Genomic DNA, 19,209 nt, shown 5'->3' with positions numbered 1-19,209 from the left:
TTATTCGAAATATCCAAATCAAATAAGAAATCTAATGTTTGAAACAGATGTAAAAGAATTAGTACCAAATTCATATCAAATTTATACAGACGCATCAAAAAACAAGGAGGGAACAGCCTGTGCAATATATGATCCACAAGTTAAGTATAAAAAAATGGTAAAATTAAATATAAACACAAACATATATTCGGCGGAGTTAATAGGTATACTAGAAGCCTTGAAGTATTGTCAACATATTGTCACAAATTCAGAAATTGTTATAATAAGTGACAGTAAAAGCGCTTTGTCAAAAATAAAGCACCTGAAGATAACTTCCAAAGTAAATTATATTATTTTGGAAATAATCAAAAATATTAACAAATTAAATACAGATTTAAAAAAAATACGGTTAGTGTGGGTCAAAGGACACAGCGGAATTATGGGTAATGAACTGGTGGATTCCTTAGCTAAGCAGGCTCTAAAAGAAGGGATATATATTGACTACAAATGTACACCTCAAGAAATTAAAAATATTAGCACTAATATATATAAAACCATCTGGAGCAAAGAATTTGAGGAAATTAAAAAAGGTATGTACTATAAAGAAATCCAATGTACAATACCATCAAGACCATGGTTTGCAATGACAACTCTTCCAAAATACGCAGTGAGACAAATATGCCGGTTAAGATTTAACCATGCATTGATTCCAACATATCTACATAAAATTCATTTAAGAGACAATCCATATTGTCAATGTGGAGAAATAGGTGATGCTGAACATATGATTTTAAATTGCCCTCTAATACAAATAAAAATAAATATGTTTATAAGTAAATTATACAGTTGTAAAGATATAACACACCCAATAAATTTAACATATATATTATCACAAATTAATAATACAGAATTAATGCAATTATTTATAGAACATATTAAAAATATAAAAATCAAATTATAAACTAACTAACGTAAAGACCGAAATTAAAATCTATTACAATATATAAGTAAAACTGTGTTTTTGCCTGATGTGGTATTCCAACTGATCAGTGGTCATTCCTTATAAAGTATGTAGAATAAGTAGGATAGAAAATGTTGAGTAGATAAGTATAGGAAAATATTATTGTAAAATAAATGAGCAAAATTGGTGAATCGGCGAATGAGCTTTGAAGGGCCCGTAGTCATACAACTCCAAAGAAAAAAAAAAAAAAAACCACAATTATTGGTGTTATTAAAACAACATTTTTAAATATTTAACGTGTCGAGGTCCACCTCGACTAACACGAGGTTAGTCTAGTCGCAACATAGGGGGTCCCGTGCGCATCACTTTTAGACCGCCGCGATTTGATGGTGGTATTATAGGTTTTTTGGGTCGCTGAATCCAATGGAAGTGGTCTGGAAGCCCAAATGTGGTGCTCTTAATTGTTATTAACAAATTATGGTAAAATTAGGCGTTTTTCAGGAATTATTAGAAGCCCTGTATGTAAATAAATTGATAGTGTTAAGGTCTTCTCTGGTGTATTTTTAGTCGCTGAATCGAATGCTACTAGTCGCGATTACTCAAAATATGTTCTTATTTTGTTAATAACAAATTAATTGTTTATTCGCCGAAAAGCTCGAAATGCGATACCTGCAGCAAGTTTGTAGTATTTGTCATAGTATTTTTATACGCTAAGTCGATTGCCACTAGTCATGATAGCTTAGACCACGTTCCGACTTTGTTATTAATAAATTATTGCAAAAATAACGGTTTATACATGTGTCCACGGTTGGGGTGCCCAAGAGGAAAAACTTTTTTATTTTCAATTTTAGCGAAAAATGTCATTCTTGATAAAAAGTTTTTATTGTTCTAAAACCCCATAAAACGAAATAAAATTTAAGTTTTTCAAATCATGCGTAATTTTGTAGCCAATTTTATGTAAATCCCAATAAATTTTTGCACTAAAATCGAAATTGTAACAATAGTAACTTGGGAGAACAACCCTTTCGCTTCCTTGGATTATGAAACCAAACTTTGTCGTTCTCCTTGAAACATCCAATTACTTATTTAATAATTACATAATTATTGATCCAATAATTTTAACAACAAAATTGATCACAAGATAAATTCTTTTTTGAACGCTTAACATTGTCGAAAAAAAAAATGACAATTCACAAATTATTTATCGGAGTTGACAGTTACCAAGCTATATTGTGGCTTGGCAACACTAGATTATTGTTACGATTTCGAACTTGGTGCAAAAATTTATTAGTCCAGAGAGCCACTGCGCATCCGCTAGGAAAAATATTCTAATTCGGATTCTTTGCACAATCTTACTCAAAAAGGACCCCTTTTAACAAATTTGCATGTTGCCAGGACCAAAAAGTGGTCAAAAATTTTTTAAACGTTTTTTTTTGTTTTTTTCCTAAAATTATTTTTTTTTGCACGGAAAAAAGTTTTTTTAGGTTTTTTGGATCATTCCAAAGAGAAAAGGTCTTTAGTGACTTTTCTCTAAAAATGGTAGTTTTTGACATATAAGCGATTAAAAATTGAAAAACTGCGAAAACGGCCATTTTTAACCCTCAAAAACTATGTGAAAAGCTGAAAATTTGAATGTTGCCAAGGTAGGTAGATATTCTTTAAACATCGATTGATGAAATCCCGAAGAGTTTTTTGCAATACAATATTTAAAACTCATTTGTTTTTTAATTGCTAATCAAGCGTGCACGACACTATTTTCCACCGACAGTATGGTGCAAATGAAAGGAATAAATTCGTTATTTCGTAAACCGGCGACTTGAAGACAAAAACCCGAAACAGGTCCATTTTTAATTTTAAAATATGATATTGTGGCATATATGGTATACTAGTGCTGGTCGTGTGCTAGCTCATTTGAGAGGTTCTTCAATTCTCTATTCAGTAATATAAACATTTACATAATTATTTATACAGGGTGTCCAAAAAATTTTTATTAAATTTAATTATTTAACAAAAAAGAAGTAGAAGGACACCCTGTATAAAAAATTATGTAAATGTTTACATTACTTGATGGAGAATTGAAGAACCTTTCAAACGAGCTACCACACGACCCCTATTCTCATTTAAAAAAATCATCGATTACGTCATCACGCCCAGACGGATGACGTCACTAGTATACCATATATGCCACAATATCATAACTTAAAAATAAAAATCGACCTGTTTCGGGATTTTTCCTTAAAGTCGCCGATTTTCGAAATAACGATTTTATTCCTTTCATTAGCACCATACTGTCGGTGGAAAATAGTGTCGCGCACGCTTGATTCGCAATTAAAAAACAAAGGAGTTTTGAATATTGTATTGAAAAAAACTCTTCGGGATTTCATCAATCGATGTTTAAAGAATATCTACCTACCTTGGCAACATTCAAATTTTTAGTTTTCCACATAGTCTTTAAGGGTTAAAAATGGCCGATTTCGCAATTTTTCAATTTTTAATCGCTTATATGTCAAAAACTATCATTTTTAGAAAAAAGTCACTAAAGACCTTTTCTGTTTGGAATGATCCAAAAAACCTAAAAAAACTTTTTTCCGTGCAATAAAACTAATTTTAGGAAAAAAACAAAAAAAAACGTTTAAAAAATTTTTGACCACCTTTTGGTCTTGGATGGAAATTTGTTAAAAGGAGTCCTTTTTGAGTAAGATTGTGCAAAAAATCCGAATTAGAATATTTTTCCTAGCGGATGCTCAGTGGCTTTCTGGACTATATAGGGATTTACATAAAATTGACTACAAAATTAAACAGGATTTGTAAAACTTGAATTTTATTTCGTTTTATGGGGTTTTAGAACAAGCAAAACTTTTTATCAAGAATAATATTTTTCGCTAAAATTGAAAATAAAAAAGTTTTTCCTCTTGGGCACCCCAATCGTGGACACACTGTAGTACGTTCACTCACGATTTTTGCTCTAGATTAAAAAAAAACCACTTGGATTGACATGAAATTTGGCACACACGTAGCTAACATATCAAACAAAACAAGTGATATTGTGCCGGTGTCTGCTTTTACCCTGTGGGTGAATTTCACCCCTTTTCGGGGGTGAAAAAAGAAACCTTTAAAATAAGTCCGGAAATGGATAAACTGGTTGATTCTAAGCAACTTTTGTTCTAAACAATTTTTTCCCTAAGTCAATACTTTTCGAGTTATTTTTGTTTTTTTTTTGTTGAAATATGAACATATTCACTCGCAAATAACTCGAAAATTATTGACTTAGTGAAAAAACTGTATAAAACAAAAGTTGCTTAGAATTGATCAGTTTATCCAATTCCGGACTTATTTTAAAGGTTTCTTTTTTCACTCCTGACACGGGGTGAAACTCACCCCCAGGGTAAATACACACATCGGCGCAATATCACTTGTTTTGTTTGACACGTTAGCTACGTGCATGCCAAATTTCATGTCATTCCATGTGTTTTTTTTTAATTTAGAGCAAAAACCGTGAGTAAACGTACTATAAACCATTATTTTTGCAATAATTTATTAATAACAAAGTTGGAACGTGGTTTAAGCTATCACGACTAGTGACAATCGATTTTGCGTATAAAAATACTATGAAAAAGACTACAAACTTGCTATAGATAATGCATTTCGAGCTTTTCGGCGAATAAACAATTATTTTGTTATTAACAAAATAATAACTTATCTTGAGTAATCTCGACTAGTCGCATTCGATTCAGCGACCAAAAATACACCAGAGATGACCTTAACACTATCAATTTATTTACAGGGCTTCTAATAATTCCTGAAAATCACCTAATTTTACCATAATTTGTTAATAACAATTAAACGCACCATATTTGGGCTTCCAGACCACTTCCATTGGATTCAGCGACCCAAAAAACCTATAATACCCCCTAAAAAGTGTCCACGGGACCCCCTATGTTGCGACTAGACTAACTCCGGAAATCGCTCTCAGAAAGATTATTTTAAAAAATTCTGAGAATTTTTTAAAATAATGTTGTTTTTGCTGTATTTTTGAATTTATCTAATTGGGAAGTTATAGTTTGGGAATTTGGACTGTTATGTCAACCAAATTTTTGTCTAGATTTGTTTAATATATTAACATTATAGAAAAAATAATTACCTGAGGCCTGTTAAAGTCGTCATAACACTTGGATAGTTTTGTTTCTGATACCGGTGATTCACTAAATGCCAGAACACTTACACCAACCACATAACAAATAAAAATCCACACCACAAAACTGACACTCATTACTCTCATAGTACCTAAATGTCATCAAGCTCGTGCATATCCTGATTTAAACTTGTAGGTATCTCTTTTCATCGCTTGCAGTAAAAATAAAAACACGGTGTAAAAGAGTTGTTACGGTTTTGGGACACATCAAGACATCGGCTTAAAATACGGCGGCCTATCGGCTTTATGCGATGCACACCTTATTTTTGAACTCGGCGAGTTAAAGATGAGTTCCTGTCCATTCTAGCGCGCGGCGTATGCAAATGTTTAGATATATGGACCGATAAGTTGCGGGATTACGGATTGCGACCTCTGCTATGCGGAACGAGATCGCCGACTAGAGAGCTTCAGTAATTCAGTTAATATGCCGATTAACGAATTTTGAAAATAGCGAGTTGATTGCTTCATTCCGAGGATCTTGAATGTACATTGTATTATGTCCATGCAAATATATACCGGTCATATACCAAACAGGAATAAAAAACCACTAAACTCTATAAAAATGAGTGGCGCATCGCATACACTATTCCAGCTATAAAAGAGCTGATATGAATATTACGTGGAGGAAAAATGTATCTTCATTTTGATGGAAAATAAAACTATAGTCTTATTTTGAAAAATTTTTCCACAATATTTGCTAAATTTGAAGTAAATCGCGCCACAAAAGAGTACCTTCCATAATATATTACTGATAAAAAAAATATTGAAATGGCTTGGTTTCTATAAAGTTTGGATTGCAGTGTTGGTAGAAAAGTAAACGAAAATGCCCTAAATGTTCGAAATTATCTAGTTACTGATGTGTATAGGTAAAATAATTAAGTTCGCTTTAATTTAAAATAATAAAGTCGTAAGTTTCTTGACAGTTGGTATGGTAGGGTGCATCGGGGCAAGGCCCACTTGTGAGTCCTTCAGACACTTAGACCTCTTATGACGGGTCCATTTTATCATCCCTATCATGAGGACTAGGTCCATAAGAACTTGCTCTTAAGGACCAGAATCAGCAGGGGCTGCAAATCTGAGCTCGCAAATCCTAACGTCTAATCGTTCAGCAACCTTATTATCTCATAGAAAGTCACAAATCTCTTCAAGGGCAACTCCTTCACCTCGCTTTGCTGCATAAAGGCCGAATTCATGTTCTGCCACCTCTGATAGGCTAATGCCGGACACTTGCAGAGGATATGTTGTAACGTTACAAACGTCACATCTTTGAAATTTTATTTTTAAATAATTATTTTATTCTATTTTCTTTAAGATTGTATTAATAATTATCTTCTGTATTCGTTTTAACTTATTTTCCCGTTAAAAACCTGTTTGGCGCCCTCTTTTGTTATCCTCTATCTACTATATCTCTTTTCATCTAACATCTAAATCATCATTACTTCATAATATATTCTTACTCTGTAGGTATATGTCTTTTAATACGGAACATGGTTGTCCATCTCCTTATACTTTGCGCTGTCATATTTCAATGACAGTGACAATAATGGAAAGGGCAAAATTAATTTATTTACATAGATGAGCCCATAACACCTTCATTTATTTCTAGACTTTCACATATGTCTTATGGTAAGAAATTAAATATTGTATTTTCTTGTATTGATTATTGTCCGTTACATTCATAGTTTTTATAATGTTTTTTTTCTAACCTCCATCTTCCTCATGGTCAGTTTTAAATACTTCTTTTTTAACTGACATATAATATGCATGTAGAGATCAAGTAATTTTAACTAGTAGTAATCAATCCATTAATAATTCCATTTAATTTATTCTTGCCATTTGCTACTCTTTCTGATTATTTCTTAAAGAATGGAAGACTTGGCACACTTTGGTTTCTCTACTTCTTGATGTCTGATATGTATTTTACCTTCTAGTTTTTGAAAATAAACTGAACCTTTCCCCTTCGGGAACCTAAGCCTCTATCAACAGTGATGCCACTACAAGACTAAGAACATAATGATCATCTAGACTGCAACGACCAACCAACATCCGTAGGCCTGGTGGAATGCAACATCTTAGACCCCAGGGCCAGTCGCCAACAGCAGTACCATTCGACATCAAGGAGTTACCATCGGACAATATTTATTGAACAGTAAACATGATTAGTTAAAGTATTGTTTCGTTTGCTTCCAATCCAAATTTTCATGGTTCATATTTATAAGATTGGGAGACCTTTGGAGACTGAGCTAAGCCAGGGTGAACGATGGCTATCATGGATGATTTAAGTATTATTATTCTATATTATTTTAATTATCTGGAGTAGTTTATCGTATCGTTTCAATGTGATGAGGTTTGCTCCTCCTTATCACCGTGGGCCATCCGCCAATCCAAACAGATGAAAGTACCGCCTGAGTCTACAGAGGCCAGTGAGCATACTGACCACCAGGGAGCCTCTTCTACCGTATAGAAGAAGAAGTTAGCTGTGAGACTGGACTTTTGGATGGCCCTAGCCTGTCTCATACCTCCACAACTGGCACAGGAGTCCTGAAACCTCCGCAAAAAAAGCTCCTTAAGATTACCCCGACCAGTACTGAAGAGCACCCTAATCACAAGTTCGGGTGCCACAGGCAGAGTGGATGAGCCCCATCTTACCCCGTTTGTTCCCCTCCATACATATGTATCCCGGTACCCATACTAAGTTAACCCTGTCCTTGCACTCAAGAAACAGCTTAGAGCTGATATATAACAATAATAATAGGTCTAAATGCAAGATCCCCAAACTGGCATGACAGAACAACAAATAGGAATGGAAAATACTATGTGATTACCTAGAAAACAAAGGCAACACAATAGTAATAGTACCGGAATAACCGAGCTTTCCCCCGAAGGTAACATACTTGAAAAAATAAAAATACTAATATAAGTAACAGATGTAATTCAAAAATTGCCATGTTAAAATGGAACTGGGTAGGACACATAGAAATACTGGAAGACAAATAGACGAAGCGAATTGTTGAACGGCGACCAAGAGCAAATAAGAGAAGTAGAGGGGGATCTCAAACCAAATGGACTAACGACATCAAGCGAACGGTTGGTCACTATGATAATTTTTACTTCCTGATATAAATTTTTATTTTCATTATTCTGAGGTCTTTTTGTTCTTTACGACGTTTATGTAGGTAGACGAACAAATATATAAATAATATTAATTACTTTTAATAAACATTACAATATATTTGAAATATCATATTTTGGTATATTTATGTATTTTTTAAATATAAACATTTACTACATTTCAAACAATAATAATGTCTGCTACAACTACTCTTCTTTATCTAATGGTGCCTCCAAAACAGTATCGGTGCTGCTTTCTTTAGGTTCAGTGTCAGAAGATGATTTATCAGTGAATACTTCATCACTTTTATCATCTTCCTGCAGAGTATCTATAGTAAGGCTTTCTACTTCTACATCTTCCTCAGCTACTGCTTTTATTGCATTTTCCATGGATATATTCTTCTCTATATCGTTATTAAAATACACAATTGTATCTTCATCAAACTCCGTGGATTGTTTCTTAAGAACACATTTGACTTTAGGCCTAAATACCACATTGGTGTTATCAGTATTAGAGACACTTTTATCTACTGGAGGTTCCTCAATGACTCTCAACATATTTTCGTCACTATCAGTTTTACTTATGGTTATTACTGGAATACCATCAGACCAATTAGATGATTCAGAATCCTGTCTGGTAGTTTTGGAATTAGAATCTTTTTTACTGGTCTCAGAATCATGTGGTTTAGTAACTGTATTATTGGTAGAGATTTCCTTGGTAATATTTGCTGGTTCTTCCTTAATATGAGAAATTAAATCTCTAAAACTTCTGTTTGTCCCAATAAAACCTCTTGATGTAGACGGTTCGTTGAAAATGCTAGTAGGTTTATACGGATCTATCGTCTTCACGCTAACAACTGGCTTTTCACTGATATGAACATGCTTCTGTTCATGTTTACTTTCATTTATATGTACTGGTATCTCAGGTTTATTTTTCTTCAGTTGTAGAGCACGTAGTGCCACATTCTGAAAGTCTGTGCTTCCCCAAGAAAACGATGGTTTCATGGGTTTTGGTGGGTGCTTTACTACTGTGTCATACGGCAGAGAATCGTGTTGTTCAGTATCGGTGCCATCTTCTGCGTCTTCAGAGGTAGAAGATTTCCTTAATGCTCGTTTAATCAGTTTGGAAAAGAAATCTGAAATTGAAAAATTGTTAAATTAAAAGAAGGAATTAAAATTACAAGAGCTTTGTACAGGTATTATTCACACCAGTATTTTTATTACATAATTATTACTTTTATACAGGATGTCCAGAAACTCTACCGACAAACGAAAACGGGAGATTCCTCAGATAATTATAAGACAATTTAACCCAATTCACCTAGTACGAAAATGCTTCCTAAGGAAGCTAGAGCTCTTTGAAGATGGCGTCTTGGAATTAGTTTTTCTTACATATCTCCAGAACGCTTATATTTAGAAAAACGAAAACGTGTACGCTTATTTATCTACTAGAGATACATCGATTCCATTAATTACAAATTTCTAGTACCGGTCATGGGCGCCCGTTTTGGGTATGGCAACGGTTATTTTATCACTTAATTTTTTGTCTTTAACTTTTAAGCATTTTTGACACTGGATTATTAAATTGTGAGGTATTCTAGTACTTAAAGGTACTCTTGCTTTATTTTAGTAGGATGCACCGTTTCACCATTTCTAGAAAAATCAATTTAAAAATTCTTCATTTTCTCAATTAAAAAAAAAATAAAAAAATATTCAAATAAAAACGGTGTATTTTACCGACTTAAAGCAAGAGTAACTTTTAGTACTAGAATACCTCATAACTTAATCATCAAGTGTCAAAAATGCTTAAAAATTAAAGACAAAAAAGGTATGCGATAAAATAACCGTTGACCTACCCAAAACGGACGCATATGACCGGTAATAGAATTTCGCAATGAAGGAAATCGATTTATCTCTGGAAAATAAATAAACGTACCAGTTTTCGTTTTTTTAAATAGTTTTTTTGTGAAAATTTTTTTCAAATTCAACACACGAAAAATTTTCAAATCGATTTTTCTAGAAAACAGTGCATCCTATCGACTTAAAGCAAGAGTACCTTTTAGTACTGTAATACTTCACAATTTAATATTCCAGTGTCAGAAATGCTTAAGAGTTAAAGACAAAAAAGTTATATGATAAAATAACCGTTGTCCTACCCAAAACGGACGCCTATGACCGGTACTAGAAATTCGCAATTAATGGAATCCATGTATCTTTGGAAGATAAATTGGCATACGAGTTTTAGTTTTTCTAAATAGAAGCGTTCTGGAGCTATTTAAAAAAAAACTATTTACAAAACGCCAGCTAAAAGTTAAAATTTTAAGAGGAAGAGTTCCTATGATATGGAAAACTTACATAGGAAATACTATGATAGATAGAGACCTCAGAGAAGGTAGATGACTGGGAGAGTAAAGTGCTGTGGAGGACGAAAATGGAGAACTTATATTGGGAAAACCCGAAAAAGAAGAGGAAAATCAGACTTAAAATATCGTAACTTGTTTAATAATTAAAATAATAAATTTTTTTCAAATTCAACACACGAAAAATTTTCAAATCGATTTTTCTAGAAAACAGTACATCCAATCGACTTAAAGCAAGAGTACCTTTTAGTACTGTAATACTTCACAATTTAATATTCAAGTGTCAGAAATGGAATTTATATTTTATATTTAATAAAAATTAATGGAATCCATGTATCTTTGGAAGATAAATTGGCATACGAGTTTTAGTTTTTCTAAATAGAAGCGTTCTGGAGCTATTTAAAAAAAAAACTATTTACAAAACGCCAGCTAAAAGTTAAAATTTTAAGAGGAAGAGTTCCTATAATATGGAAAACTTACATAGGAAATACTATGATAGATAGAGACCTCAGAGAAGGTAGATGACTGGGAGAGTAAAGTGCTGTGGAGGACGAAAATGGAGAACTTATATTGGGAAAACCCGAAAAAGAAGAGGAAAATCAGACTTAAAATATCGTAACTTGTTTAATAATTAAAATAATAAATTTTTTTCATAAAAAAAAAATTTAAAAATTACTTACATTTAACTAGTCTTGTTTAGATAGCACATAATCTACAGCTATGTTGAAGAGAAACGGAAAAAGTACGCATCCTTTTCTGACTCCAATAAGTATGTTAAATTCATCACTATTGATTCCATTATGTGTCACGCTACATTTTGTCTCAGTGTATAGTAACTTTACAATGGAAATTATTTTTTGCGGGATGTTCTTAGCTCTAAAATTTTCTCTATAGCAGCATGAGATAAGCTGTCAAAAGCACGGTCAAAATCAATAAAAACCATGTATACGAATGTGTTCCATTCAACCTATTGTTCCATTATTACCAGTGTAGGTAATTCACTTTCAAGTTAAAGTTTAATTAAAACATTAGGAAGCGTTTTCTTACTAGGTGAATTGGGTTAAATTATCTTCAACTTATCTGAGAAATTTCCGGTCTTCGTTTGTCGGTAGAGTTTCTGCACACCCTGTATAGTGTTCAAGATTTTACATCCATGTTTGACAAGTTGTAATATTGACAAGTATAATGAGCTTCAGTAAAACCGCGCCATCGAGTTCTATGTATTTTGTGCTAAGGTCTTCTCCTCATTCCAAGACTTTTCTTGAACTCTTATCTCGTCTATGATTGAACTCCAAGTTTATGCTGGGACATCTCTGTTTCTGTTTCCTTGGGGATTCTACTCTAGGGTAGTAATTGTAATACTAGGGCTATTTTTTCGAACTGTGTGACCGATCAAAACATAATTTCATTACTTTATTTCATTTTCTACGCTCTTTTATTCGGTCAGCCGTAGAAGATCTTCGTTTCTAATGATGTTGGGCCAGAAATTGCGAACAATTCTTCATAGACGTTTGTTAACAAAAACTTGCAGTTTGTCTGTAAGGGTTTTTGTCACTTTCCAGGTTTCGCATCCGTAGTGAAGAACAGACATGGCTGGAATATTGGCCAGATCTCCAAATAAGGTTCAGCATGCTAAAGGCTTGTTGAGCTTTTCGTATTCTTATACGAATATCGTCTTGTGCACCTTCGCTTGCTGTTCTCATCCTTCCAAGATACGTAAAATTTTCCATATTTTCAATCTACATTTTGTTAATTGTAAATAGTATGCTGTTTTTGCATTTATTTTTATGGATTTGGTTTTATTAATATTGATTTTTAACCTATTTTATTCGCTTCGGTGGAAAGTATTTCCAGCTGGTCAGCCACATCTTGGAACTTTTGTCCTAAGAGGCAGATATCATCGGCGTATTATAGATCGCTTAGGCGTGTGCGTGTGGTTAACATCCATTTTATACCGCTTTTTTGGAGTCTTGTTTAGATAGCACATAATCTACAGCTATGTTGAAGAGAAACGGAAAAAGTACGCATCCTTTTCTGACTCCAATAAGTATGTTAAATTCGTCACTGTTGATTCCATTATGTGTCACGCTACATTTTGTCTCAGTGTATAGTAACTTTACAATGGAAATTATTTTTTGCGGGATGTTCTTAGCTCTAAAATTTTCTCTATAGCAGCATGAGATAAGCTGTCAAAAGCACGGTCAAAATCAATAAAAACCATGTATACGAATGTGTTCCATTCAACCTATTGTTCCATTATTACCAGTGTAGGTAATTCACTTTCAAAACCTTCTTAAAGCCAGATTACAGGTCGCAAAGAAAAAAATAAACTAAAGAAGGTAAAATAGACAACGAAACTAAGGAACTAATGATGGAAAGAAGACAACTGCTAGCGGAAGACAAAACGCCATAATCAAGAATAGGTACTTAAAACTAAATAAAACAATTCGAAAGGAACTAAAATGTGATATCAAGAAATTGAACTAAAAATTAATATAGCAAGTCAGAGAAAACAACAAAGACTTAAAATGGTTACGATATTTTAAGTCTGATTTTCCTCTTCTTTTTCGGGTTTTCCCAATATAAGTTCTCCATTTTCGTCCTCCACAGCACTTTACTCTCCCAGTCATCTACCTTCTCTGAGGTCTCTATCTATCATAGTATTTCCTATGTAAGTTTTCCATATTATAGGAACTCTTCCTCTCCGTCTTCTTCCCGGCGAGTCCCAGTTCAATATTATTTTCATTCACCTGTGTTCTGGCATTCTTTGTACATGCCCGAACTACTGCAGGGCTCTGTTTTCCACTTTTTTTGTAATAGCATTTTACTTCTATTCTGTTCCATATTCCTTCTGTTTATATTATATGCTCTCTGGTGAGTTGTAGACATCTTCCTATAAGGTCCTATTCAACTTAACAAATCAAAAATAAAGACACAATTAATAATAAGGAAGAAAAGAACAAATATAAAATATCAAAGATAGTTAAAGGCTTCTACAATACCTTGTACAGCTCGCAAAGCCAGCCTAATAAACCAACAAAAGAGAAGGTCAAAAGGAACGTGGGATCAGATGTACTACCAAATATAGAGGGATTCAAAATAGAAAGATATACAAAATAATAAAGCTCCAGGACACGACTTGCTTTTGAAAACAAGCAAGAAAGTAAGAATCCCAATACTAACAGAGCTATTTAATAGATATTTCCATATTAACAAAATCCTTAAAGATTAATCTAAACGACAGTCTAGTATTACTCCTATACAAAAAGGGCGAAAGATTTTAAATTTTTCGAGTGCAAATTTTTAGAAGAGTTTTGTACCTATACAGGGTGTTTCATTAATAATTGTCCATATAGTAACCGGAGAAACCTTAACAAAAAATACGAAGATTTAACCTAAAACACTTAAATACAATGTGATTCCTTACCGAGTTACAGGGTGTTTTATCTAAAAATTTTAAAAAAATTTTTGCTCAGCATTTTAAAACTATTCGATGTATCATTTTCATACTTGGCAGAAAGTGCTACTACTATACACCCTACTAAATTATGATAAACAAACGTTTCTAGCTGCTACCAGAGGCGTACGACAAGGGATAGTGAATGGTTGACCGTTCTCAAATTCTACGCCACTGGTGGAATTACTATTTTAGTGCCATTTTTAGAATCTCCAATACTTTCTACGTGAATAATATACTCCTCATTGGTAACGATAAAGTCATTAGTTTTCGAGATCTTTGAAGTTAAATATGAAACGGCACAGTTATTTTAATTAATTTATGTTATATGATTCATATGATTAAAATTTAAAAATTATTTGTACCCAGCACTTTAAAACTATTTGGCGCATCCTTATCATACTTGGCAGAAAGTGTAGGTACTGTACACCCTACTAAATTAAGATAAATAAACGTTTCTAGCTACTACCAGAGGCGTACGACAGGGGATAGTGGCTGGTTGACCCTTCCCAAATTCTACGCCACTGACGAAATTGCTATTTTAGTGTAATTTTTTTATTTTTCAATACTCTTTATGTAAATAATATACTCTTCATTCGTAACGATAAAATGATTAGTTTTCGAGATATTTGAAATTAAAAATGAAGCGACACAATACATTAATCAAAATAACCGTGTCGTTTCATTTTTAACTTCAAAGATCTCGAAAACTAATGACTTTATCGTTACGAATGAAGAGTATATTATTTTCATAGAAAGTATTGGAGAATCCAAAAATTGAACTAAAACAGCAATTCCGCCAGTGGCGTAGAATTTGTAAAGGGTTAATCATTCACTTTCCCCCGTCGTAAGCCTCTGGTAATAGACAGAAACGTTTGTTTAACATAATTTAGTAGTTTGTACAGTAGGTACCTATACTTCCTGCCAAGTATAAAAGGTATACGTCGAATAGTTTTCAAATGCTGAACAAAAATAGTTTTTAAATTTTTAGATAAAACACCCTGTAACTCAGTAAGGAACCACATTTTATTTAAGTGTTTTAGGTTGAATCTTCGTTTTTTTTGTTTCTCCAGTTACTATATGGACAATTATTAATGAAACACCATATATATTATAATTTGAAATGTATTAATGCCACATGTTTACCTTTACTTTTATTATCCACTCGTTCATCTTTTTGATCTTCGCTTTCTTGTTTAGGTGTTTCATCCAAACTTTTGCCAGACGGAAGATTCTCTAGAAGTCTTTTCCATTTATTAGACGGAGCAGTTGATATTTCATTAGATTCTCCAGATCCTCCCCTGCGCCTTCTATCCGCCAGCTGAAACATTTTTCTTCTTTCTTCAGTTCTTTCACGGCGCAGTTGAATCTAAAAATAGTAATTTTATTAAATAGTCATATTTATGTATAATATATGTATAATAAATATTGTTCACAGACAGAAATACTACTTCTATTCAGTTAATATCAACAGAAAAATGGAAAGAATACTACGAGAGTTTGCTAACAGAAAGTAGAGCCGAATATACCACACAATCACCAACAGAAGTATTCGTTGAAGGCGAAGAGATAGTAGTGGGAGTTGATATGGTGAAGAAAGCTGTAAATGGACTAAAAAATGGTAGAGCTCCAGGGCCAGAAAATATTCCTGCCGAATTAATAAAAGTGGCACAGATAAACTCTTTCAAGCACTTACTTGGTGTATGAACAAATATATAAACGGTGTCACACCACCCAGTTTATGGAAAGTAGCTTATATTTCTTCCATTCATAAAAAAGGAAATAAGTTGGATTGTTCAAATTACAGAGGAATATCGGTAACTAGTACACTAAGCCGGGTGTACGGGCGCATTCTTAGAAATCTCATTGAGATGGAGTATAGGGAACAAGAAGAAGAAGAACAGGCTGGTTTTCGCGCTGGAAGGACTTGCACAGATAATGTCTTCTGCCTAAAACAATTAATTGAAAAAAAAATCGGCAACCAATCAAGAGACCCATCTCATGTTTGTTGACCTCCGTAAAGCATACGACAGCGTTCCTGTGACTAAATTGTGGAAATCACTACAGGAAACTAACATCAGCTACACTCTAGTCAACGCCTTAAAAAATCTATATGAAAATTCTACATCACAAGTAAAAATTGGCAACACACTATCTAAAAAGTTCATAGTTAACAAGGGTCTGCGCCAGGGCTGCTGTATTTCACCAACTTTGTTCAAGATATATGTTGCAAAAGCACTAAACCAGTGGAAACGTAAATGCCACGGTATGGGTATAGACCTCGGAGAGGTTTGTTTATATACCTTACAATTTGCTGATGACCAAGTGATCATAGCTAATGATAAAGACGACTTAGAGTATATGGCAAGAAAACTAAAGGAGGAATATGAACAGTGGGGCTTGGAAATTAATGTGGAAAAAACTAAATACCTACCCATAGGAGCTGAGTTATCCAATATCGAACTAGAGGATAATGAACAAATCACATCCTGTAGTGAATACACGTACCTGGGAGTAATCTTCGATAGAACGGGAAAAGACGATGAGGAAATAAAGAAAAGGGTAACACAAGCTAGAAGAACAATTGGCTGCCTAAATGGAATACTTTGGAGCTCCGAAATAGGAATACAGCGAAAATACAATATCTATGAAACACTTATTAAAAGCAGCCTACTTTACGGAGCAGAAACTTGGAGAATAACCGAGAACAACAGGAAAAAGTTAGAAGCTGTAGAAATGGATGTGTTTAGAAGATCGTTAGGTATATCCCGTAGGGAAAGAGTTCGAAATGAGGAAGTAAGACGACGAATTGGAATAGATGGTTACTTAACAACAGACATTGAGAGGAAACAGTTGATTTGTTATGGTCATGTTCAAAGAATGGAAGACACAAGATTGCCCAAAAAGATCATGCAGTGGGTACCACCAAACCGCAAAAAACGAGGAAGACCCAAAAAGACAAGGAAAGAAGGGGTAACCAAAGCAATGAGTGCAAGGGATCTTCGAGATGGCCAATGGGATGATAGAAGGACGTGGAAGTTAGGCATCGGACAACGTCGAAAGACGTTCTAAAACCGATATATACATACATAATAAATATTGTAAGTAACAGCAAGACGGTATAGAATATTGGAAGAAGTTCTTTTTTGACCACTTAATACAACATTTCTTCTTCTTAATTTATATAGAATTATGTCCTGTTTCTTCTGTTACAGTCTCTGCTGCGATCCAGAGCTCCAGCTCTCGTACCATCGTTTTTTAGTTTTCCTATGGGTCGCTTGGTATTGGGCTTCTGTGTCTTCGCCCATTTCACCATACGTCTACGGTCCATCCGATCTACGTAGTTTCTCCACAAGCATCGTCGTGCTCTTGTCCGTCTCACTGCATCTTGAACACCTAGCTCTCTCAATTTGTCTTCGTTTCGTATCCTTTCTCTCAGTGTGATACCTCTTATGAATCTTAGGGTTTTCATCTCTGTTGTTCTTATTATTTGTTTGGTCTTTGTTGTCTCGGCCCTTGTCACAGCTGAGTATATCAGTACGGGCCTAACACATGTCTTCTAAATGCGGAATTTGCTTTCCGTGCTCATATATTTATTCCGCCAGATTATGTTCCTCAAGAGATCAGATATTCTTGTTGCTTTCTTTGCCTGCTGGTTTGTTTCTTGCCACATATGCCTATCGCTAGATATTTCCACACCCAGATATCTACAATCCATTACTCGTTCGATTAATGTACTACTAATAATAATAAACTACTAATTTACATGTAATTGGATTCTTGGTTATTACCATCGATTGGGTTTTCTCTGTTGACAGTCCCAGGTTATACTTTTCGGCGGTTATTTTAAATGTTTTCAGTAGTCATTCAGAAATCTTCCGATATCTATCTTACAAATTTTTGATGACTTTTTACAAATTGTATGCTATAGTTTTCGAGTTTTCCTGTAAAATTTCTGTATATAGTCTTAAAACTTTTAAACGTTTTTTACTTTACGTGCAAAAACGACTTTTTAATTGATCTATATAATTATAGAATCCTATACTGTTTAGTTTTTGATTAGATATAAGACAATGGAGGAAGCGCTAAAATCGGCAACATTGCTGTTACTATAATAATTGTTAAATATGTTCAAACTTTATCTACTCGTTCCGATAGTAACAGTATGTTATTAAAATCACTTTATCAATTGGCTCTTTTCACAATTATTAGTTTTATTGCATAGTATATAAATGATTGTAATAACTGAATATATAATTAGTGAAAAAATAATCCTATTAATTAAATTTATGAATAATTTCAGTAGTTATGCAAGTAACCATCAAGTAACGTAGTTGAGGCATTGAAGGTTTGAAGTGTCGATTTTTTTGCAGTAAGACGGATTTTAATGCGGATTGGTGCGTTGGATTCGTGAGAATGTCAGGAAATTTTGTGAACTAATGTAATGAATAAGAAATCACAAATTGCATTTGTGCATAAGAAAAATTCATTTCGGTAAATAGTGGGAAAAATTGACTCAATTTTCTTACTCGGTGGTTTTTGGGGTGGCTGAAAACGAATATGAGGTCGGCGAGAGTGTGAAAACTACCTGGTGTCTGCAGCGGGTGTAACAAACGTCTTCCTCTGGAGTATTATAGTAATTTATCATATAATTAGTTTAAACTCGTTACTCGGGGGTTTTTGGGGTGATCTATTTTCTTCGATGTAACTATAGTGATCGAAAAGGGTGGTATTTTTATTATAAATAAACATAAATTTTATTATTATAATATATTTATGGTTAAAAAGTTCATTATACAAAATTTATCGTAATTTATCTTTAAAGTTCATTTTCTTCATTATTATCATCTTCTTCTTCATTATTGCCTTCCTCTCTCGAGTCCAATGCAATATTTGTGCAATCAGAGCCTGCACAATTTTGGCAGGATAAATTACAAACTAATCCATGCTTCCTGCACCCGCATGAGTTGCCGCAGTCTGACTTACAACTACAGAATATTAAATTTAAAATGATTGGAGGACCACGTGGCTGAGTCATTCTAACTAGAATTAATACATTATTTTGTAATTCCCATCCCTAATCGGTTGGGTTCATGTTACTGTCCTCTCCATGCAGCCAAATTTGTGTTTGTAAATATACCCTTTTTAA

At 33.6% G+C, this 19,209-nt stretch overlaps 2 protein-coding genes across 4 annotated transcripts in view; both read right to left on the bottom strand.

Annotated features, from left to right (window-relative positions):
• Window positions 1–5,526, bottom strand: part of LOC126890664 (laminin subunit gamma-1-like) — a 260,245-nt gene extending 254,719 nt beyond the window's left edge. Inside the window, exon 1 of the mRNA XM_050659781.1 lies at window positions 5,082–5,526. Within this exon, the coding sequence (XP_050515738.1) occupies window positions 5,082–5,219 (138 nt within the window). The 5' untranslated portion in view covers window positions 5,220–5,526. The remainder of the gene's footprint in view (window positions 1–5,081) is intronic.
• Window positions 5,527–8,380: 2,854 nt separating this feature from the next.
• Window positions 8,381–19,209, bottom strand: part of LOC126890744 (transmembrane channel-like protein) — a 164,957-nt gene continuing 154,128 nt past the window's right edge. For all 3 annotated transcript variants that reach the window (XM_050659914.1, XM_050659915.1, XM_050659916.1), the window contains exons 13-14: window positions 15,207–15,429; window positions 8,381–9,379 (exon numbers count right to left, since the gene is read on the bottom strand). In XM_050659914.1, the coding sequence (XP_050515871.1) occupies window positions 8,451–9,379; window positions 15,207–15,429 (1,152 nt within the window). In that variant the 3' untranslated portion in view covers window positions 8,381–8,450. The remainder of the gene's footprint in view (window positions 9,380–15,206; window positions 15,430–19,209) is intronic.

Source organism: Diabrotica virgifera, chromosome 8 (genome assembly GCF_917563875.1).
Source record: "Diabrotica virgifera virgifera chromosome 8, PGI_DIABVI_V3a".
NCBI classification, from domain to species: domain Eukaryota; kingdom Metazoa; phylum Arthropoda; class Insecta; order Coleoptera; family Chrysomelidae; genus Diabrotica; species Diabrotica virgifera.
This window is presented reverse-complemented; position numbering and strand designations above follow the sequence as displayed.